Source organism: Peromyscus maniculatus, chromosome 6 (assembly GCF_049852395.1).
Source record: "Peromyscus maniculatus bairdii isolate BWxNUB_F1_BW_parent chromosome 6, HU_Pman_BW_mat_3.1, whole genome shotgun sequence".
In the NCBI taxonomy this organism is placed as follows: domain Eukaryota; kingdom Metazoa; phylum Chordata; class Mammalia; order Rodentia; family Cricetidae; genus Peromyscus; species Peromyscus maniculatus.
In genome coordinates, this window is record NC_134857.1 from 101,776,842 (window position 1) to 101,801,317 (window position 24,476).

Sequence of the window (24,476 nt, forward strand, 5' to 3'; positions counted from 1 at the left end):
CGCACATATGGCATACATAGTGTGTGTGTGTGTGTGTGTGTGTGTGTGTGTGTGTGTCTGTCTGTCTGTCTGTCTGTTTGTCTGTGTCTCTGTCTGTCTGTCTGTCCCATGAGAGGACCCAGGCACAAAATACCCTAATGGCACTGAGTACACCTAATGCTCAGATATGGTTAAAGGAAATTATGACTCTTCAAATAAAAGACTCACTCCAAGGCAGGATCATCATGTGTTCTTAGAAAGTAGGGAAGGTCTTTAAACAAAATAATGAGGCATGTCCCAAGGAGCCATCTTGAAGAGGCTTCCTATGACCAAATGGAACAATCTAAGCATCAAATAATTAACAACCTTTATGGGGCTGGGGCATGTGGCTCAGTTGTAGAATGCTTGCCTAGCACCCACAATGCCCTGGGATCAATTCCCAGCACTGAAAAAAGAAATATGTCCTTTCAAAGCCACATACAATGAAAATGTGCTAATTTAAAGAGTAACTTGTTGCCGTGATAATTTATAAACCATTGAGAGAACATTAGGAATTTATAAGATCATATTGTTATATAGATAAATGAACAGGAAAGACAGGAAGTTCTGTTTACAATCAGCCCTCAGTGCTGCATAGAGAGGATCTAGAATTGGAAAATCATTTTGCAGTGACCATATATCCTTCAAGTGAACTTGATACCGGCTAATGCCATCCGAGAGGAGGGAACCTCAACTAAGAAAATGCCTCTATAAGATCAGGCTGTAGGCAAGCCTGTAGGGCATTTTCTTAATTAGTGATTGATGGGGGAGGGTCCAGTCCATTGTGGGTGCTGCTATACTGGGCCTGGGGTCTATAACAAAGCAGGTAGAGCAAGCCATGGGGAGCAAGTCAGTAAGCAGCACTCCTCCATGGCCTCTGCATCAGCTCCTGCCTCTGGGATCCTGCCCTGTTTGAGTTCTTGCCCTAAACGCTTTTGGTGATGAACTATTACATGGAAGTGTGGATGAAATGAACCCTTTCCTCCCCAAGTTGCTTTTGGTCACAGTGTTTCATCACAAAAATAGAAACCCAAAAATCATCAATGGATAGCCTTGAGGAAGTTTTTAAATAAGAAATGAGATATTTTATATATTCTAAAATAACATCTGTATAAGTCGCTTATTGGTTTCAAAGTAAGTGTATGCTTTTTCAATGAAAAAAATTTAGGCATGTTAATTGGTCAATCAAGATTAATGCCATGTAGAATGTTCTCAGATATGATACCCTACTATCATACCTGGCTCCAACATCACTTATGTAGAATCCTGGCTGAAAATGTACAACCTGAGTCTTATCATTAAAAAGCATAAGATAAATTCTAAAGGAACAATACTCCTTTTACAAGAAGGCGAGAAAGAGGGACTATATATGTTTTTAATATCAAAGCCCGTGGAAATGTTACTGATCACAGTCGGCTAAAGAGACGCACTGAGGGCTACAAAGACGGGTGAAGCACTTATGCAAGTGTAAGGCCCCGGGTTCGAATCCCCAGTAAAGTCAGCTGTGGCAGAGCATGTCTGCAACCCCAGTGCTGCTCCTAGCAGCGAGGCGGGAAGGGAGAGCAGAGGAGACTCCTCAAAGCTCATGGGCCACCGAGCCTGGCGCACACAGCAGTGAACAACTAAGAGACCGCACACAAGGGGGAAGGTGAGGAGCAGTACCCGAGGTCGTCTACCGTCCTCCACACGCGTGGTGAGGCAGACGTGCACCGACCACCCCCACATCCACACGCTGCGGGCGGGCTGGGGGTGGAGGGCTTGAAACTACTTCCAAACAACAAATTCAAAATGGAGCCTGTATCCTAGTGGAAGGATCGACAATGGATTAAGCAGAATATCCAGTGAGCTAGAGAGCAGCAAGTTCTGAGAGGAAAATTAAGCGGGAATAATTGTTGGAATGAGGTTTGTGCTTGTCAACAGAGCGGCCAGCCCAGGCAAAGACTCACAGGAAGTGACGTCTAAATATAGGGCTAGAGACAGGAAGTGAGTCCCAGAGCTACATAGGAGGTGAGTTTGCCTCAAAACACTTTTCCTAAGATGTGCAAGAAGCTTATAGATGTGGCTCTGTTTGGGGGTAGAGCCAGTGGGTTTGGGGTCTACTGTCTTCTCAAAGAGACCTTAGGACTCTTGGTGAGAGATGTAGTCTTTGGAAGGCTGAAGGCTGTTTCCCAAGGGGGAGCTGCGGAACTGAGGAAGCCACCCAGGTGAAACCAAAGGTCAAGAAAAGCAAATCGACCTTCTCGCCTTGAAGCGTGTGCTAGAGCCTACCAGCCAGCAGGTGGCCCTGCTGCAACAGATCTGGGCTTGGCAGGAAGAGATCTGAGAACCTCTCTGAACTGTTTCTGTGCCTGGGGCATTCACTTGCTCATCACCCAACAGCTGAACTGTCTTTCCTGTTCCTAGGTTGCTAACTGGGGCATCCAGAGCCTAGGCTTGTCTCTGTACGCCGACCGCCTGGTAGGCACCTACAGTGGAGGTAATAAGCGGAAACTCTCCACCGCCATAGCACTCATTGGCTGCCCGCCCCTGCTGCTGCTGGTGAGGACACCCCGTACCCTGCAGAGTTGAAGCATCGCTGCATATCCTGGGCTGGGAAAGTTAGTTCAGGGCTTGCAGCTTTAGAAAGGAACAGTTTGCTGTCGCCCGGCTCATTCATATCTTGTCCCCTTTGAGGAAATTAGCCCAGTGCTTGGTCACAGCACAGTCTGGTCTTCAGTGCCTGGGAAGTGTCTTGAGGGGCCAGAAGCTAAGAATGGGAAAGCTCTGTCAGCTCCAGGGAATGTTGCTGTCTGGTTAGAAATCAGGATGAGAAGGTCTGTGTGGACAGGAGTGCTGAGCTGAGTCAGGAGTTCCAGGGACCCTCACAGGAATTTGGAGCAGACTAGAGTCCCTGAGTCCATGCAGTCTGGGTTTGAAGAGGACACAGGACATAGAGGGGACTAGAAAAGTTACCTGGGCTATCTCCCTCACTGACCCCTTCTAAGGCTAATTCTGCTATTGTCTTTCTTTCTTCCTTTTTTTCTTCCCTCCTTCTTTCTTTCTCCTTTCTCCTCCTCCTCCTCCTCCTCTTCTTCTTCTTCTTATTATTATACTTCTTTATTCCTGTGGTCTTAACTGTAATTTACTCACAGCTGACATAGATCTATAGTTGTACACCATGTTTCTGTGCCCTCTGATTCTCCTCCTGCTCTTGTGTTCTCGAGCTCATGGCTCTGTCATGCTTGCTGGGAAGTGATTGTACACATGTCTGTTAGCCCAGGAAGGATGCAGTGATGGAGAAAGGCCACCTCCAAGTCCATCTCTCCCTGTTTACTCTCCTGCTCTACAGGATGAGCCCACGACAGGGATGGACCCCCAGGCACGCCGCATGCTGTGGAATACCATTGTGAGCATCATCAGAGAAGGGAGAGCCGTGGTTCTCACCTCCCACAGGCAAGAGATTCCCAGGGAGGTGGAGGGAGGGCGGAACATCCCCCATCTTCCTTCTCACGTCCTCTCTCCTGCTTGCTAGCATGGAAGAATGTGAAGCACTGTGTACCCGGCTGGCCATCATGGTGAAGGGCACGTTTCAATGTCTGGGCACCATTCAACACCTCAAGTACAAGTAAGCGGATGGAAGGACATGCCTTCCACTACATTCTGTGGGTTCAACCAGACCTTGAGTTCACCATGGACATTTGGGACCCTTGCCTCTTCATTCCATAGGCATTGGCCAATGATGGCCGGGCCAGACTCTCTGGAGGCCGATGGAGAAGGCTGGTGAGATGTTCTGTACTGGGCTAATTGCTTGCTCCTGGAAGCTAATAGGAGTCTCAGCATGGGAGATTTCTTACTGGGGCATTTACGGAGCCTAGCAGGGAAGTAGGAGGACTACCTGGGAAGTAGGAGGAGGATTACTGTCACTGATCTAGTGTCAACCCACAGTTGCCCACAGGTCCAGGACCCACGGCCTGTTTTATGACAGTCCACAACCAATGCAGGAATAATTAAGAGACCAAACAGCTAGGCAGTGATGGGCGGATCTCTGTGAGTTTGAGCCTAGACTAGTCTACAGCCATGACAGCCAGGGCTACACAAAGAAACTCTGTCTTGAAAAAAAAAAAAAAAAAAAAAAAAAAAAAAAAAAAATGAAACAAAGCAAAAAAAAAAAAAAAAAGACCAAACAGCTTGAGAACCAATTTTCTTTTCTAGAATATTGTATCTGGTTAAGTTTTGGGGGGAAATGACCATATATTATAAGACAAACTAATAATGCCAGTAATCTTGAACAACATATAAATGATTAAAGATAATTCCTTATTATTCCTAGCTTATAAGATAAAGCTAACAATTCATTAAAGTGAGATTATTGTAACATCACTACCTTTCCTTGAATCCTAATATGCCTGGGAAAGAGTAGATTTATAGTTGTCACTCATATATTTAACATGCTTATCAAGAGCCCAGGATATAAGCTACCAAGCTAGCTGGTAAAAAGAACAGAGAATCTAGCTTATCTGAGATCCAAATCTTGGGGAGTCGATGGAAGCATGTTGCACAGCAAACATCATCCTTCACATCCTCAGGACGGAAAGATCTAATACGTAAGGTGCCTTTGGCAAATGGGCATTGGGCCCCAACTTCTTCAGTATCCACCATGTGGAGATTACAGAGATAGCTATGAGGATGTGAGGTCACCAGACCCCTGTCACCAACACCCCATGCCCAACTGCTAAAGAACATTCCCCCCACTATCCCTCTCATTCCTCCGCAGCCTCAGGATAGCAGAGGTAAGGGGAGGGTGTCCCCATGTAGAGGGATGGCGGATTTCCTGGAACTGGAAGGCTAATAGCATCTTACTGTAGAGACAGCCCTGGTCCATAGAGGAAGGTTTACAGAAAACTTAAGTGACCCAATGTACCCCCACACAGGTCATCACAGTCACCAGCCAAGGATGCGCACTCTTTCTGGTGACCCGCAGACCTAGTGAGGAGAAGGGAGAAGCATCGTTAGTGCTTTATATCATTGTAACAAAAAAACCTGAGAAGGAGCAAAGGCTGGCTAGCCCCATTGCTTTGGGCCTAGGGCAGAATATCATGGCCATGGTAATATGTGGTAGAGAATCCTGCTTACCTTAGTAGATTCCAGGAGAGAGCAAATACCCTTTTCAAGCACATGTCCCCATGATCTTCTTCCTCCAACTAGCCCCCACCTCTAATGAAATCATCCATAGTTGAGGTGAGAACCCCTCATGATCATATCATCCCTTAAGGTCCTACCTCTACTCAGTGCTACATTGAGGACCAAGCCTTTAATACACCAGTCTTCAGAAGATATATCCAAACCACAACCAAGCTCCACTTCCTTCAGGAACTTTCCTTAGGAAGTAGTGCCTTCCCAAGCCTTTGTTCCTCCCTGGCAAATCTTAGAAAAGTTATTCAGCTTTCCCCACATCCGAGTGCTCCAGCCATGTCCTTGTGGGTGGGCTTGGGATCTCTACAAGGGGCTATAACCACCTTGAACTTCAGCAAAGATGTCTATCCAACTTTGCCACACAGACATTCAGACGTCCAGAAACTGATGCCGAACATTTTTTCGCTCCTAGTTTTAAATGTGGGTGGAAGGCCAATGCTGTGGCCTTGGAATTCCTGTTATGCCTGATGAGAGTACTCTTTGGGGCATGCCTTAGCTCTAACAGTCCTATCCACTCTGTGCACTTGCTAGGTTTGGAGACGGCTACATTGTCACAATGAAAATTAAATCGCCAAAGGACGACTTGCTTCCAGACTTGAATCCTGTCGAGCAGTTCTTCCAGGGCAACTTCCCAGGCAGTGTGCAGAGAGAGAGGCACCACAGCATGCTCCAGTTCCAGGTCGCCTCCTCTTCCCTGGCCAGGATCTTCCAGCTGCTCATCTCCCACAAGGACAGCCTGCTCATCGAGGAGTACTCAGTCACTCAGACCACGCTCGACCAGGCAAGTCCACCCAGGGTACCAAGTGCCAGTCGGCTGTGCCCACTGCATGACAGCACCTGACATGAGTAGTGGATGACGTGGGGGCAGACAGGATGTCTTTAGTTTTAACACATCGTTGGTCTCTGTCCCTTAGAGTAAAATCTGGCATTTCAGAAATGGTTTTCTAACAATATTTTAGTCATCTACAAATTTTACTGATGATTTTTGTTCTTTTCTTACATGTTATTTCATGCTTGCCAGTACATGGTGGTGACTGGTTTTTTTTCTTTCCAAATCAACTTTTCATGTGTAATTTACAAAAAACAAAATAGACATATTTAATTGTACAGCCCAGTGAATCTTTATAAACGTTTGCTCTTTGTATATGTATTTATTTATTAGTATAAATGTGATGTTTATGTGTGTGTGTACTTGCATGTATGCAGGTACACATGAATGTGTGTGAATATGCATGTAGAGGCCTGAGGCTGATGCCAGGATCTTCCTCGATTGCTCTTCCTTCCTATTCTTTGAGGCAGGGTCTTTCAATCAAACCCAGAGCTTTCCAATAATATGACTACTCTTGCAAGCCAGCTTGCTCCAGAGATCTCCTGTCTCCACCTTCCAAGGCTGGAATTATAGTTTACCACACTGACCAGGCATTTATGTGGATTCTGGAGGATCTGAACTCTGGTCTTCACACTTACGTGATTAGCATTTTAAGTAATTTAACAGCTAAGTTGTCTCCATAGCCCACCTTTACTCTTTAATTTTGTGTCAATGAATGCTGTCTACCAAACACTGTATTTCCACTCTTTGCTTCCCTGACAGTGTCTGACAAGTTCTACTTCACTTTATTTTTGAGGGTCTTGTTATATGAAACCCAGGACTGTATGTAAGCTTCGGCTTCCAAGTGCTGGGAATAAAGGCTTGTGCCACCATGGCTGGTGCCTCCCACTTTCTCTTTAAAATTGAAATCTATCTATCTCTGTTGATTGACCGATCAATAGATAGATGATAGATAGATAGATAGATAGATAGATAGATAGATAGATAGATAGATAGATAACAGAGATATATATATACACACACATTTCTAAATATATAAATGCAACCTGATCAGTTCTTATAATGTTACTTATATGCATATGTTTTTGTCCAACCAGTGCGCTCTCTCTCTCTCTCTCTCTCTCTCTCAGCATTCCTTAGATGTCTGCAGTTCTTTGTGTAGGGTTGGGGCCTCTGAAGCCTCCCCACCATCCACGTTAGTGTGTCCACTGGTGTCACCCTTGTTCGGGTCCTTCTACTGTCTATGAAACTGACTGCTCTAGGCACTTCGTATAAGTGCAATCAAATAGTACTTGTCATTTTGTTACTGGCCTAATGTCCCCAAGGGTCCAGCCCTACACTGTATCATGTGTCAGAATTGCCTTCCCTTTCTAGACTGAGTAATATTCAATTACACCTGCATTTTACTTATGTAGCCATTCATTCATCAGTGAATTTTTGAGTTTGTCCTGGGTTGTTGGGGATTTTTTTTTATTTCCAATTTCTTGTTTTTAATAAACATCTTTAAAGACCATTTGGTAAAGCAGTGGAATCAGGCGAGTGTTTACCTCTACAAAGCTCACTCACCTGTTTATCCGTACTTTCTTGCCACCTTAGGCAGGTGACAGTCACATTGGCCTCCTGCACAAATTGTGGCCACAGTGCATGTGGCGTGAAGAACACAGCAGAGAGCAGCTGCCTGTGCGCAGTTCCTGGTTTTAGAGAGCCGGGACTCTCCCGGCTGTCTCGGTTATCCCAGTTTCTCATGTCCGTGGCCCTTGGAATCCTCCAGCAAAACTGGCTTGGCTCAGGAGTCTAAGAAGCAAGCCTGGTCCAGGGCACTGCTGTGTGGGCTTGTGGCACACCACAGAAGGAAACAAACTACACCCACAGGGCCGTCCATCAACTGTGGGAAACACAGAGCAAAGCACGCGTGTGGTATAGGGTCCCATCTTTCTAGAAACATCTGCTTTTTTTTTCTCTTGCCTGTAGGTATTTGTGAACTTTGCTAAACAGCAGACTGAGACCTATGACCTCCCTCTGCACCCTCGAGCTGCTGGAGCCAGCTGGCAAGCCAAGGTACTCCCAACTGCCCTTTCCTAACCATGGCTTAGACAGGGCCTCAGCTCAGGGGCTTTGCTGGGCCGGAGGTGCTCTGAGGTTCATTCAGACGACGCTCTGCAGAGAGCAGCCACGCCCCATCTCCGCCTGTTCCTACCATGCCCGCAATCCTCCGTGCTTGATCCTAGCATCCTCACTAAGCAGTTCTCAGTTGAAGATTCACCCAGTAGCTGAGCGGCTCCTACCTGTAATCTGAAAACCATTTGGGTGGTGTGGGTGAATCACATCTTAAAAGCACTTATTTATGTGTGTGCATGAGTATGTGTCCAGCCCAAGTTGTCAGGGTTGAGGCACGTGCCTTTATCCAGTGATACCACCTCACAGGCCCAAGGATTATTTTGAGAGGAACTTTCCCGAACATTTTTACTAACAGCACAAAAAACAAAAATCTCCAAACTTCAAGTTTTAGGAATAAGCAGGGAAAGAGAGAATATTGAAACATCTTGGCTGTTGGGTGTAGCAGGAATCTTAACAGTTTTTATTAATAAAATCAAACCTGAGGCCAGTTATTGGGGTGAATGCTGGTAGATCAGAGAGACAGAACAAGCCACAGCTATCTCACCTTGCCAATTCCTCAGCTGGTCCTGTTTCCTTAGACTGGAAGCCTCTGAGTCCTCATCCAGAATGAATCTCAGCTGAACTGTGCTGCTAGAAGCTTGAAAACTTAACCAGCCAAATGCTTTCTTGTAGCTAGAGTTTTCCTGCCTTGCCCACAGTCAGGACAAATCTCTGTCACCCGCCAGTCCCACAGCTGCTCAGACCCAACCAAGTAAACACAGAGACTTATATTGCTTACAAACTGTATGGCCGTGGCAGGCTTCTTGCTAACTGTTCTTATAGCTTAAATTAATCCATTTTTATAAATCTATACCTTGCCACGTGGCTGGTGGCTTACCGGTGTCTTCACATGCTGCTGGTCATGGCTGCGGCTCGCAGTGTCTCCCCGCCTCAGCCTTCCGCTTCCCAGAATTCTCCTCTTTCCTTGTCCCACCTACTTCCTGCCTGGCCACTGGCCAATCAGTGTTTTATTTATTGACCAATCAGAGCAATTTGACATACAGACCATCCCACAGTACTTTCTAGTTTCTGGTCCTCACGCCTTATATACCTTTCTACTTTCTACCATCATTCCCTGGGATTAAAGGGGTGTGTCACCATGCCTGGCTGTTTCCAATGTGGCCTTGAACTCACAGAGATTCAGAGGGATTTCTACCTCTGGAATGCTAGGATTAAAGGTGTGAGTGCCACCATTTTCTAGCCTTTGTATCTAGTGGCTGTTCTGTCTCTGACCCCAGATAAGTTTATTGGGGTGCACAATATTTTGGGGAACACAATACCACCACAGTTGGGATATCAACAACACTTCTTGGTCACGCCTTGGAGCTTAAAAAGATGGGGACTAACAGGCACTCCGTTTAATGGTAGACATGTCTGGTTAGAGCCAAGGCTTTGGCCAGTTTGGGGGAGGTGGATTCTTTATTCTTCATGGAGCAATCAAGATAGCGAAGGAAGAAGTGATAGAAAGTGATGGAAGGTACAAGTTCTGTCCCAGGATAACACCTGGGATGGACTTCCAGTGCTGCCCTAGCGCAGTGCCTACATCAGGAGTGTACCCACCCAGTTTCCCAGATGGACAGAAAGCTAGAGTAGCCAGATGGCTGGGCTTAAGCATGAGATTTTAGCAAGGACAAGTAACTGTGCCATTCTGTCCAGACTACTGGACAGCAAAATCAAATCAACCCAAAGTATTCATTTAAAAAACAAACAAACAAAACACACATGAAAAGCCTTATTTTCCATAGGTTTCTCTTTCCTCCCAACCAATTTCTTGATTGCAATAAGAGCCAAATACAGCTGAAGAGCAAAGCATGTCTTTCCAAGGTCATGCTTGTAATGAATGCTTCTCCATCCCATGGCTACTTGGCGAGGATGATCTTGTCTCTCCACCTGTCACCCTCCAGAGGGCCTGGAATGCCCAAGTGAAAATGACTGTCCAGGGCAAATTCCTTTTGCCAATCTTCTAACTATTGCCTCTCATTTTTAGATCTTGTAGTTGCTGTTGATACAGGCTGAAAAAATTTATTCTTTGAGGATCATTTACAGTCACGGGTCCTTTTTATAACAGAGAACACATAGTTAGATTGCAAAATTATTTCTAAGAGCCACCTATGTCCCCTTCCACAATACCACGACATGCTCTTATTTATTTATTTATTTATTTTACTTATTTGTTTGTTTGTTGTCTGGGTCTCACTGTGTGGTCCAGGTTGGCTCCAAAGCCATGGTCTGCCAAAGCAAGTGTGTGCTGCCATAGCCAGCGGTACAGGCCCTCCTACAGGACTAACACCAGCTGACCTGGACCAGGCCAGGTTGCTCACGTCTGTGATTTGGACTGCTTGATTCCAACTTTTCCCTAAGATCATGTTTCTATTGTGTTTGTCACATTTTTTTTTTTGCAAGAACCTACTGTAACACATTGGCTAAATTACTATTTTTATAATAAATGTGTTATTCAAAAATCTAACTCTGACCTATGACATACCATCTTCATAAAAAGTTTACAGAAATCCTTTATATGGTATTATATATAAATCTGTCATAAAACAGATAGTAATTGAGTTCTTATCTACATTATCCTACTTAAAATAATTTTGCTTAAATATCCTGAAAACAAGAAGCAGGTGCTTTACATCAAGGAGATCCAGGCAATGTTCCCAGCTTGTTCTGAACAAACAAGAAAGCTAAGCTTCAGGAAGTTCAGCAGCTGATGACTTCCCAGCTCCTGGTTTTGAGCAGAGACTAAACAGATGTTTTATTATCTAAAAATCTACTTATCAGGGATGTTTTAAAATTCTCCAAAGGACCCAGTCTTAGGAGACATCTCTTAGGATTCGGCTCCATACATTGTCACAATCTGTTTTCTGAAAACAGATAAACATCAAGGTCTTGGTAGGAGAGCTGGCGATGGAGGATCTGTTAACTTAGAAATCTCTGAAACAAGAGAATCATTTTACACCCATCACAATCAGGAGCAACTCAGAACAATGTCTGATTCTTATTTTTATACATAGAGGTTTCCCTACATCATGTTTATCCTTCAGTTAGATTCTTAAGTGTTTAAGTACCTGCAGTCTTGACTGAGACCCTTGTTCTATCTCAGAGCCTGTTTTTATCCCTATATCTCATTGTCTACTTGTTAAGAGGTTGTGTGTTTAAACCAGATAATTGGACAAGCCACATTTTGCATAGGCTGGGAAGGCCACCTCCAGCCCTCTCCTCCCCCCCCCCCCCAACCCCACAGCTGGTATTGGATCATGAAAACAGCCTATAATTTCTGATTAGAGATGATATGTCTCTAGCTAGAAAGGTGAGTTAGAAACATGTCCATTTCTCTAGGACCCTGAACTTAGTGCAGAAGTTTGATCTGGATTCGTTATCATGAACTCCATTTGAATCTTTCTTCATGCTATCTATATCCTGGTCAAATGATCTTTCTTCCCAGGGACCACCTCTGAATGAACTAGACAAAGAGAAGTCCAGACAAGGGCTGAATTTAAATGATAACTTCTTGGCTTTTAAGCCAGCAAGGTGACGGTGACTTTCTTGGGTTAAAAAAAAAAAAACACCCGGGAGGCTGGAGAGATGGCTCAGTAGTTAAGAGCACTGACTGCCCTTCCAGAACACTAGAGTTCAATTCCCAGCACCCACATGGCAGCTCACAACTATCTGTAATTTAAATTCCAGTGGATCTAACTCCCTCACACAGGTGTACATGCAGGCCAATACCAGTGCACATAAAATAAAAATAAATTATTAAAAAAACAACACCCAGGGTTGGGAACTTAGCTCAATGGTAGAAATCCTTGTCCAACACTACATGGATCTAGGTTTGAATGCCAGCATGAGAGTGGAGAATATGGTCTCCAAAACATCCATTGGAAAGAGCACCAAGGGAATAGCTTTCTTCTAAAATGTAAAAACACACAGGCACATAAGTCTCTGTGAGAAATGTGTGGACCTTAGAGCGCATCTGGTCTGCTTACTTCAGAGCTAAGAACTCAAGGCAGCCCGTAACCTTGGTTGTCCGATAGAATCCAAGTCCATTCAGCTGAGCATCCCCCAGACTCTGCCGATCGCTATACCTTGAAACCTAAAACTCTATTGCTCCAGAAAACCAGGGGAAGTGTCCAGCTGACCTTCCACAGGGCTGATCCCAACCATGTTGCTTGTTCCTTATAGCTCGACGGGAAAGCTGGGCGGCTGGAGACGCAGGAGCCTTTGCCCACAGGATCCAATGAGCGACTGGCGAACATAAACAAGCCTACTGAGGCAGAAGACAAACGCACCAGGCACCCACAGTGAACTCGAGGAGGCTCTTCCAGAAGGAAACCAAGACTCGCCGGCTCACCGGCATTCCTGATGGCAAAACTCACCTATCCAAACATCCAGACCACCAAAGTAGCCCCTGACCAGTGGCTTTGCTTAGCACCTCGTCCATTCTGAGTGGATGTGCTTTTGTGGGGTGGGAGGAGTGTGGGTGTGTGGGTGTTATTCAGAAGGAGCAATAAAATGCACTCTCCTTGTGAACTACTCATTAATTGTTGCGGGCAATTAATTGTTGCCCGCGCTACCGCTACCCGTTCACCACGTCGGAGTGAGGGGCTGTGGATTAAAAAATAAGAGACAAGAGACAGTGAGTCATTCGGCACAGCAGAATGCTGTTTATTGAAAGAGGGAGGAAACCTTATATACAGGCTTACAGCACAATGGAAGAACCCCAGAGGGCAGAAGTTCACTACAGAACGGTCTACATTCTTGCATCTAAGCTGTTAACACCCAATATGCAGGATACACAAACAAGGAACTTCCCTTAACCATTCAGGAGGGTGGAAACTGGCAGGGAATTAGCATAGGGAGGACATCTGGTCAAGGTCGGCAAGCAGGCAACGGCTTTACTCAATATGGGAGGAGACCAGGGCCCTACAATTAATCTCCCCTAAACACGGCTTCATTAGTGTTCAGCATGTGGTGTAATTTCAGACTTTCTCAGAGGGGACAGTAGTCACTTACTGCATGAGGGATTCAGAGAAGCATGAAGTCCGTTCTTGTCTACCATGTGGGTCCCAGGAGTTAAATTTGGGTCATCAGGCTTGGTTGTAAGCATCCACTGAGCCATCTTGAATGCCCTGTAAACTATTTTGAGTGACAATTTATTCCACTTCTTTCATCCCTCCACTAGATTGCCAGATCCTATAGATCTTGAATCTTACTTATCTTTGTAGCCTTTGCTATTTATATGCTCTTTTCTGATGTTTTAACAACATACTAGATTTTCAGTAACTACTAAGTGGGTAGCATGAAAATGTTAATGGAGAAAACAGTGGGCAGAATTGGATGTCTAACTGGTTGGACACAGCGCAGTTATGTAGGATTTCAAGATGGCAATAGTGGAGTATCAGTGTCAACACAGGGTCCTCTGAAGGTACAGTCCTGTGCCTCGCCACAGCCACACACTCCTGCAGCCCCCCTCAGTGGCTGACTTTGACCTCACAACTCAGAAGCACCTGAGTGATGTAGAAGGCTAGGATGTGGGGAGGCTGCTACCATGTGACATCCAGTCATCTCCTAGAAGAGGGTACCAGTTTGTTGCACAGTTGCCCACATAAGAACTACATTGCTGAAGCTCGAGCCAAGTGTTCTCTCGAGCTGAACAGTAAAAAAGATGTGTGTAAGGTCAGAGCAGAAGAGCCCCGCAGGTCCGCTTTCCCAGGTCTGGAATCCAGTAGCCCAGCTTCAGCCATAAAAACATCCTGAAGGACTCAGCAGGCCAGAGTACAGTTGGAAGGACTCTGGGTCCCTGCGCAGCATGATGTGTGTGGAACAGACATGCTCCAAAACACAGCACCCCTCAGCGCAGTGGCTCAAATCAGTGAGGGTCCCCTGCCATTGCTTTGTTGACTTATATGTTGTTGACCATAGTATGACAAAAACATCTCTTTTCATTCACCCCGCAGCCAGACACCTGGCCCTCTAGACCAGTGGTTCTCAACCTTCCTAATGCCATGACCCTTTAATATGGTTCCTCTTGTTGTGGTGACCTCCAACCATAAAAATATTTCATTGCTACTTCATAACTGTAATTTTGCTACTGTTATAAATTGTAATGTAACTATCTGTGATTTCTGATGGTCTTAGGTGACCCCTGTGAAGGGTCCAATGGGGTCAGGACCCACAGGTTGAGAAACACTGCTCTAGACTAAGCCAAAGTTGGAACATGGCTGCAAGTCCCTGTATATGACAGCAGTAGGCTTAAGGTCAGCTCCAAAGAAGAAGCTTGGCTTAGCCAGGGAGTGAACCATGCTCAGGCACAGTCTCAACCTGCTCCTTCCCGAGAAACTCAAACACCTGAAGTTAAAACACTGCCTCTTCACGGGGGCCACCTAAGACTATCAGGAAACACGGATTTACATTATGATTCATAACAGTAGCAAAATCACAGTTATGAGGTAACAATGAAAATAATTTTATGATTGGGGGGTCACCATGACACGAGAAATTGTATTAAAGGCTTGCAGCATTAGGGAGATTGAGAATGGCTGAATTAAATTAAGCTTGCCTTACCTTAAATTAACCTAATAAGATAATATAGTTTTAAAACCAGTGGCTGGAACCTAGCTAATTGCAAGTATTCTGCCAGCCACAGACTACAAACTGAGGAAATATGTCCACAGGCTACAAACTGAGGAAATAAGTCCATTTAAGGGACGATCAGACTCTACACCCCCAGGCTACCTCTCTGTCCCTCAGCAGTGTTTTCTGACTGTGTTGTAGCTCTCTCTGGAACACCTTCGCCACAAGTACCATCTGCTTCTCAGTCTTCGATCTGCTCAATTAACCCCTGTCGAATGTGTCTAACATTTTCCTTCCCAAGAGATAGGAGTCAGAAGTGAGCTCTCAAGTGGAATTCCCGGACTGCTAATGACTGGATAGAGGTGCCCAGTCAGGGCCCATTGTACCCTTGGCCTCTCCCAGTCACTGGAGGTCAGAGGTGAGTTCTCCCTTGGATCCTGAATTCCACAAACCCGTGTTCTGGACTCTTTGGATTGATTTGAGCAACTTGTAGATTAGACTGGGTCCAGAATGAACTACATCCAATATCTAACTGTTCAGATCCATTAGCAGCCTCGGCTAGGTACATTTTGATAATGGGTTTATCTAATTAGAATCATCTTCTGGGGTTCCAGATGATTTTATGTATAAGAATTATAGACCAGACCTTACATAAATTGAGGAAAATGTCTTGCTCATTTAGAGATTGAATCATGCTAAAAGCATAATGGACCAGGCAGTGGTGGTGCTCCTCTTTAATCCTGCACTGGGGAGGCAGACGCAGGCTGACCTGAGTTCCAGGACAGCCAGGGTTACATAGAGAGACCCTAGCTGAGAAAGTCAGTCTTGTTTGCCTTTGCTTGGAAAGGTCAACAGTGCACCCCCCAAGGCTTCACTGAAGACACACACACACACACACACACACACACACACACACACACACACACACACACACCAGCACTGAACGAGGACTGAGCATCCCGAAAGTTTTCTCTGACCTATACCCAAAAGACAATTAGAAGGCTCTTTTGACTTGTGGGATGATGTAGATTCTGGGTCTGACATGTTTTCTTAGGAGCCTCACTAGAAATCACTAGAAGGCACCACAGTCTTTGTTTTAGGAAGAGAATCACGGCAGCCCTTTAACTCAATGGCACTGACCTCTGACCCTAGTTTTAAACCTGCCACATTATGCTAACCCTGTTAAGCTTACTTGTCCATGAACATAATCATGAGCTTTTATACCGGAGCATGGCGACAACCATGCCGCCTATATTGTATTGTGCAATTAGATCGAGTAGCTAAGGCATGTCTAAATTACTTAAAAGCACCGTCAGCAGCAACCAGATTGGCAAAAGTTTCATTCACGGTGGCATTGGGAAATAAACTTTATTTACAAGTCCTCACATTCTATGGAAAGTCCACTAAAATCCAAACAGCTCTTTCCAGTCAGTAGACTAGCAACTCCTGCCCTGCCTCCTAATCACCATCTAAAATGTCGGGTTTTAGTCTGCCTCTTCGTGGTCTTGGTCTGGATGATGGTACAGAACCATACATAATGAAAAAGAACCTAGTCAATCCAGTGACATCCCATAAACCATTACTCGGCCACCAGTGGTGGGTCTCGGGTCTTGATTATACAATACTGGAAACACAATATGTCTTCTGTTTATTCTGGGTTGTTTGTTTGTTTGTTTGTTTGGTTGGTTGTTTGGTTGGTTGGTTGGTTGGTTTTTCCAGACAGGGTTTCTCTGTGTAGCCCTGGCTGTTCTGGAACTCACTCTATAGACCAAGCTGGCCTCAAACTCAGGGATCTGCCTGCTCTGCCTCCTGAAGGCTGGGATTAAAGGTGTATGCCACCACTGCCCGGCTTCAACATATCTTTTATAGATATCTCACGGATAGGTTTTCTGTATTTGGTAGCAATTATGTTTGGGTTTTGTTTTGTTTTCCCTTTCTCAATGCTGGGAATCCAGTCTAGAGCATAGCACACGCTAGACAACCGCCTTACTACTGAGCCACAGCCCAGCCCACAACTGGGATATTTTGCCGGGGTGTAGGTGGGTATCTTGTGCGCTGAATTAAGTCTATTTTGTTTTTGTTTTTTTTTTCTCACTAGAAGTGGTTCTGTACCCTTGCAGCATAAAGGGACTATGGGAAAGTGATTTTTCTCCCCGGACTTTGCTCAGGAGCTGTGTGGACTCATAGGCAAACAATTTTAACCTGTCTCTGATCAAACATTCTCTTTTCTAGCCAGCCGCTGTGAGGGCATGTTGGGTCACAGAGAATGTGAATGCCCTGCCCTGCTTCCACACTGCATCAGATGTTACTCCTCACCCCTGCCCTCACATTACTTCCCCTGAAGTGTTTTGTCAGGCATTAAATGGGATACACTGAGAAGTTGATCAGTAATCAGTATTATTGTATGAATATCCTAGAGCATATATATATATATATATATATATATATATATATATATATATATAAACCTACATAGTCTAGCCTATAAAAGGCTGCACGGGCTGGCCTCCTTTTTCCTTAGCATGTTACTGTATTACTGCTGCAGGCAAATGTAACACAGGGGTGAGGGCGTGTTTATACAAACAGAAAGGGCACTGAGGAAACACAGTTTAGAACTTGAAGGAACTCAGCAGGAATAGAGGCCGAAAGGAAAAGTATCAGCTCAGGACGTCCAAGAGCAAATTCTCAGCACAAAGAAGATTGATTTGCTCCAGAGGGACAGAGGGCAGGGATAAGGGACAGAGACAGGAGCTAGAGGGAGAAGGGAAAGGGGAGGAATCAAAGGAAAGGGTGCCAGGGCATTTGTCTTGGGGTGGGGACAAAGGGCTGCCTCTGGAGAGAGGAGACAGGCGTGGCCCAGAGGAACACAGCAGGTTATAAAGGTACAAAGGAAAACCCTGCGCTAGGATGAGGTGTTTCATTTTAATTGGGCATATTAATTAGGGCAGCCAAAGGGAGCTTTTGATTGCTAGACTTCAACACTTTGATAGCTGGACCTCGGTGGTCAGCCTCAGGAGCAGGAAGTGACCGAATAAGGGAAGAGATCTTGGTGGCTAGCTTCGGGAATGTAATCTAATGATTTGTCAGCAAGGCAGGGTGATCGGGAGAGAAGGGCAAGGCCTGCCAGGGCCGTGCCTGCCAGTCAAGCAGGTCAGAGTCCCTTCAGGGCTGCGGCACCTTAGTGTCAGTGGGTGAGTGAAAGTGGACGTCCAGGACTTGTGCACTCCTGTGGACTGCATAGACACCATATATTCAGTTTACACTAGATTTGTGATTTTATCTTTCTTCGATAATAGCTTCATTTTATCGTACTGAAGCTTTTTGCCACCAAAAACTATTTTTTTAAGCTTTCAACTTTTTAGGACACTGCTAAAAGCACAAATTCCTACAGTTGCACAAAAATAGTTTCTCTATACCCTTGTTATATAAGCTTTCTTTCTATTAAAAAAAAAAATTGAGCCAGGCTCTTAGGTAGTTTATGCTAACCTCAAACTTAATTTGTAATTTGTAGTTAACAGTACCCTTGAACTCCTGATCTTTTGTCTCTGCCTCCTGACTGCTGGGATTACTGGCTTAAACTACCATATCCAACTAAATGTTTTATTCTTTTACTGTTTTACTTTGTCAACTTTTTGGTTAGCGATCGAGACACAAGCTTAGAGTATTCCGAGTTAAACCACCAGTGTCCTTGACCTCCTCAGCTCTTCTCATTAGAAAGTTTTCAGGGTAATAACTCACTCAGAGCTGTCATCTCCTACGACAACAACGTCTTCTGCTGGAATCGCTCATGAAGGCCTTGCAACTTCCCAATACCAAGGGCCATCAGTCCTTTCAGTGTGCAGCAGGAACAGTATGTCATGGTGACTCAGCTCTTCTCCCAAGATGCACTCTGTAATTGCCATGCCAGCAGAGCAGAGAAGCATTGCTTGGAGAACGATCTTTCAAGGATTTCTTGCTGTTACTGATGGTCCCACACATCACACATCGGCCCTTTTGCTGGCGTTGCGCTCACATCACCATATCGAAGTGATACCTTCCCTCCAAACACCACTCTCTGCTTGGCCCAAGCCATAGCTGTAACAGAAAGATGGCGTCACTGCAGCCCATGATGCTTTGCTTGCCTTGCCCCCTCTGTCACAGATTTGCTTGTAAACCGACAACACACCTCGAATATTCCTCTATTCATGAAAATGTTTGCTCTTGGGGTCATGTTTTCAAATTTTTGAAGATTATTGAGGGCTATAGAAACTTCTGCTAAATTCTGTGACTCTTCTTGGCCTTCTTCTTCTTGGACTTCTTCAGTTTCTTTTTTCCTCTCTCTTCTCAGCTGTGTCCCTCTTCTTGTGCTAACAATTCTTTATTAGTCACTTCCTCAGGAGCCCCTAGGTATCATCCTCTGTCACACCCAGGTCCAGTTTGTTGCCAGCTCAGCTGCAGCCTTGTTGAATTTTGCAAGCTCCTCATCTTTGGTAACCCTTCTAAAACCATGGACAATCCTCTCGTCTTAAGATGCCACCCTGACACTCCTTGATGATGTCACCTCGAATCCAAGCAAGAGTCTTGATGCAGTCATGGAGGTTTTAATCCCCAAGGGACTGCATCTGTGTCTTTCTGCTGCATCAGTGGCTTTGGGCAAAGCAGAGTGGTGTTTGGAGGGAAGATATCACTTCCCTAATTGTGATGTGAGTGCCGCGCCAGCAAAAAGGCTGACGTGTGGGAACATCAGTAACGGCAAGGAGAGCCTTGAAAGATCTTTCTCCAAGCAATACTTCTCTGCTTTGCTTGGCATGGCAATTCAAGGCAGCATCGTGGGAGAAGAGCTGACTTACACGTTACCAAGCCGTTACCATGACTTACTGTTTCTGTCATATACTGGTGGTGTAGGCACAACGCCACGTTTGAAAGCCTTGGGGGCTCTCACTATGCCAGATCACAAAGGGTTTCAACGTGTAACTTGCAATCAGTACCCTCAAGCCAGACTCTGATCTGTCTGTGGTAGCCTTCAATCCAGCATTGACTTGCCCTCCTACAGGTGAAAGCCCCCGCAGGCATTCGTCACCAGAAGAGGGGAATTTTATCCACGTTGAACATGTGCTCCAGTAAGTAATTTCCCCTGAAGTCAACTCACCCAGAGTTTCCAAAATTTCTTCAGTTGTCGTCACATTGCAATGCAGAGACTTGACGTCCCTTACACATCACATAGTGAATAATCTTTTTTTTTTTTTTTAACCACTTAACTCACCCAGGGCTAATAGTAAACCCAACACCATTGCTTGGCCCAGTCTTTTCTTTCAATGTTGAGATCAACCTTTGTGCTTTGGTTGTGATTGCCATGGTACTGACAGGACTATGCTTCTGGGCCTGGACTTTGGTCCAGATCACTGGAGGTTTTTCCACAAGTGGTAGAGGTCCTGGTGGGAATTTTTATAGTCTCATTGCCTTCTGTGAAGCAGATTGTTGAACTGCCTCCCTCCATTGCTCTGAGTTTTGTTCAAGACGGTAACTTTGATTGAGGGGGCATGACTGACGGTCACTCAGTGACCATTGCTGACTTCTCCCCTTCATAGTCTCTTTCTGCTTTTAATTCTGTTCCCGAGTCTATCATCCCCCCCCCCCCCCCCGGGTTTCTTGCTGATGAAATTAGCAGTGGATTAGGAAGTCCTGATGACCAATACAAGATTAAATCAAGCACAATGGGACTGTTGCAATCCAGAGATACGAAACAGAGGAGATACACGGGGCTGTGCCGCGTTAACACAGCCCACTGCTTTACAGAAACAGCACATGCCAAAACAACAGTAAAAATGGCTGTTACACGAAATGCATAAAACAGTAGCATAGTCATTTATTATTATTGTCAAGTACTATGTGCATTACGTAATTACGGCTCTCTACTTTTATTTGATGGGCACCCAGTTGAGGTGTTTGTACCAGCATCACCACAAATATGCGAGTGATGTTTTCTACTGCGATCTTACAATCACTGTGAGATCACTGGTGCCAAGGATTGTCCAGCCCCAATCTGATCTATGGGACCATTGTATACACGGCCTCTCATTGACTGAAGTGTCCGTATGTGGGGACTGATTGTACTTCTATAACCAGAGCCCACCACTGCCCATAGCCAAAGCCAGCACCAACCTTGAAAGAGAGGAAAGTGTGTTGGATTCCTTTAGTAGGGAAATATTCTAACAGAGTTCCCAGTGGCTCCCCTACTTTTTATTTGTATATTTGTTTTTGAGATAGGCTCTTACTGTGTAGCTCAGGCTGTCCTGGAACTCACCACATAACCCCAGCTGGCCTCAGACTTGAGGCAATCTTCCCGTCTTAGCCTCCCCGATGTGTTATATTCAAGCTTGAGAATCCTGAAGACTTGTGTACCACCATCCTTTGTTCAACAATGCTCTCTATGACTAGCATAGCAAAAACATGAAGAAAACACACAGGATCATTCAAGTAATTTGGTATTATAAACTCATGTTTACTCCACACTGAAACCAAAGGAGTCTATTACCGACAGTGAGGGAAAGTAGTGTTGGTACCCAGGGTTCTGGTCAGTCTCTCAAAATTGAGGGGCAAATGATACATTACATTTAGCCCAAAGCTGCCTTCTTTTGTAGCAAAATATACCTCTGCAATATACAAACAAACTGAAACCTAATGTGAGACTATATTCTTTAACAAGTAGCCAAGTCTTCGCCCAGCACAGGAGATGAGCTTCTAGTCAATTGTAGACTGCAAAACAATGAAACATGTCCAAATAAAGCAACTGCTGACCTGTAACCAAGCAGGCTGGTTCTATATACCACTTCTGTTTTCTGCCCAAACTGTGCAGTAGAACTCTCCAAACTGCCTTTATCCAGAGTGATATCTGATACTAAATGAATCTTTTGTTCTGCTCAGCATGATGCTGCTAAATGTAATGTATCTAAGGTTTTTCTTTTTAACAGAGAAAGCTGGAAGTCGCTGCATTGAAAACACATTGTGAAAGAGATACTATGAGACATTATGGAATAAGGGAGAAACCCGGTATTAGGGAATTCCCAGGAATCCATAAGGACGATCCCATCTTAGACTACTAGCAATAGTGGAGAGGGTGCCTGAACTGGCCTACCCTGGTAATCAGATTGGTGAATACCCTAACTGTCACCATAGAGCCTTCATCCAGTAACTGATGGAAGCAGATGCAGAGATCCACAGCCAAGCACAGGCCAAGCCCTGGGAGTCCAGTTGAAGGGAGAGAAGAGGGATTATGTGAGCAAGGCAAGGAGGTGGTGGTCAAGATCCTGATGGGGAAATCTACAGAGACAACTGAACCAAGCTTGTAGGAACTCACGAACTTTAGACAGCTTGGAACCGGCATGGGACCAGACTAGGCCCTCTGCAGACGGGAGACAGTTGTGTAGCTTGGTCTGTTTGAGGGACCCCTGGCAGTGGGATCAGGATCTATCCCCGGTGCATGCATGAGCTGGCTTTTTGGAACCGGTTACCTATGCTGGGATGCCTTGCTCAGCCTTGATGCAGTGGGGAGGGACTTGGTCCTGCCTCAACTGAATGTAACGGGCTTTGCTGACTCCCCACCGGAGCCCTTACCCTTTGGGAGGTAGGGATGGGGGTGGGCCGGAGGGGGGAAGGCTGGGGGGAAGCAGGAGGAGGGATGAGAAGGGAATCTGTGGTTGGTATGTAAAATGGACAAAAAAAAAAATCTTAACTAAAAAAAGAAAAGAAAACACATTGCACTATAGCAGCTCACAGAGATCTTTGGGAATATCCAGAATCCTATTGCAAGCTTGGAACCGATTCCTCAATGGTCCATTCAGAGAACATTTTCTTGGTACTATAAGCAAGATCACCAGGTCTGAAGCCAGCTGGGCCTTGTCAGATGTACCAGCAGAGAGAGTGTTTACAAACCGGATCAAAACTCCAAAGAGCCATCTAGTTCCCAGGGAGGCTACAAGTAGTTCCCTAGGCATCCAGCTACTCACTGGACAGCATCCAGGGATCAACGGTCAGATGTTGCATAACACAGCACATGATCTACCAGCAGCACACACATACACAATCATCCTTTGGCAGGAGGCCTGGGCTTTCATAACCGCATTCTTGAATTTGCTTGTGAACCTTTTTTTTTTTTTTTTTGAACAGCCACAACAAATGGATGTCCATGCCTGGCGATCTTATTTTGCTATGGAAAAGTGAATTGGCCAGTTGAAAGTGCCCAGACCATGGCAAATGGGGGTATCTGACCCTGAACATTACAAAACCAGATAAAGACAAAGGAATTTGGAAACTGTCAAAGAACACATCTATATAGCTAAGGAGATAGTCCCAATATTTAGCATTTCAGCAATATTTAACATGCTCGAAAGAAACAATGTAAGCTACTCATTAGAACCAGTATAATAAGCAAATGAATGCAAGGATAAATAAATAAATAACTGTTTGCAGAGCTAACCTGAGGGCAACAGGAAACTTAATGCCAGAGCCACAATCGGACTCAGGTCCGAACAGCCCTAGTCCTGTCTCCACCCCACATTCACACCCTGCTCTCCTTTAATGAGAAAGAATGGCAGAGAGAGGCCAGAACTGAGCCAGGGCCCACAGGACGTGTGCATACTCGCCAGGCTCTTCACAAAAGCATGGCATTTCTACCACAGTGCAGGCTGGAAGGGGAGGGAAGCAGAGGCAGAGCGCACAGAGCTAGGCGGAAGCACACCTTGGGACCCGGAAGGTTAGGGCAGGGTGGCTAACAAGGCTGAAACAATCCTGAAGCAGCCTCCCGGGAACCCAGCCCCGAGGGCATGGACACCCGCTTCTGAGAGTGGGGGGGGGGGGACCAGAGCACACGCATTCACAGCGTTCCCCCAACATCATGATCCCACGAGTCATCCAAGGAGTAAGCATTGTTTCGATTGACGGGTCAGTGAGGTGAAAAGACCTGTAGATACAGGCCACGCTGGAAAGACAAGACAAAAGGATTTACGAAAGCTGTAAGAGAAGGGAGACGTTTGGCATGAACTGAGACAGCCCATGCCTCTGGGAACAGATTCGGCCAACTTGGAAAGGGCAGGGATAGGCTCTCTGTCTAGCTAAGATCGAAAAGCCTGGAAAATAAAGCAGGAGGTGGTGTTCTGGGGAAGATCATAGGGATGTTTTCTCTCTTGCAAACATCAAAAAGCCTCGTAGCTTCAGAAGTGTTAGCAAAGCCTCACCTAAGAAATCACTGGCCTGTCATTACACAACCTGACTTCATTTTGAGAAAGCAACAGATAAAGAAAGGGCGGTTTATGGTGGTCAGTAAGAGCAGCGGGAGGGGTGGTGGCCATGTTGTAAATCATAAAAGACCTTGACCAATAGCAGGTCAGAGAGAGAAGGCTGGGACGGGTTCTTTCAAGAGCTTCTTAACCTCCATGCCTTCCCTCTCATAGGTCTATGTTGCCAGGAACACTCACCCAGATCTGTCCATTAAATTGACAGCCCCAAACAAGGCCTTCATTATAAAGCCTCATAATGAGGTCTGCTAAGTTGGCCCCGAGGTCCTTGTCCCATTCTTCACTGTTCTTGGCTCACTTTTTGTCTGATCCCTGACTCCTGGGGACGTCGTTTTCTGTAACCATGAATCTACTTGCTGCTTTAGGACTCAGTGTGATTAATGGTGTTAGGAACACTGCCCCTTGGCACTGTTGAGGCAAAAAACATAAACAAATGAAAAACCCACAACTCTCAC

At 45.4% G+C, this 24,476-nt stretch overlaps 1 protein-coding gene across 1 annotated transcript in view; it reads left to right on the top strand.

Annotated features, from left to right (window-relative positions):
- The window catches only part of Abca4 (ATP binding cassette subfamily A member 4), a 138,676-nt gene extending 125,967 nt beyond the window's left edge, over nt 1-12,709 (top strand). The window contains exons 45-50 of the mRNA XM_076574899.1: nt 2,422-2,556; nt 3,347-3,450; nt 3,530-3,622; nt 5,722-5,971; nt 7,991-8,077; nt 12,359-12,709. Of these exons, the coding sequence (XP_076431014.1) occupies nt 2,422-2,556; nt 3,347-3,450; nt 3,530-3,622; nt 5,722-5,971; nt 7,991-8,077; nt 12,359-12,481 (792 nt within the window). The 3' untranslated portion in view covers nt 12,482-12,709. The remainder of the gene's footprint in view (nt 1-2,421; nt 2,557-3,346; nt 3,451-3,529; nt 3,623-5,721; nt 5,972-7,990; nt 8,078-12,358) is intronic.
- The last annotated feature ends 11,767 nt before the right edge of the window (nt 12,710-24,476 follow it).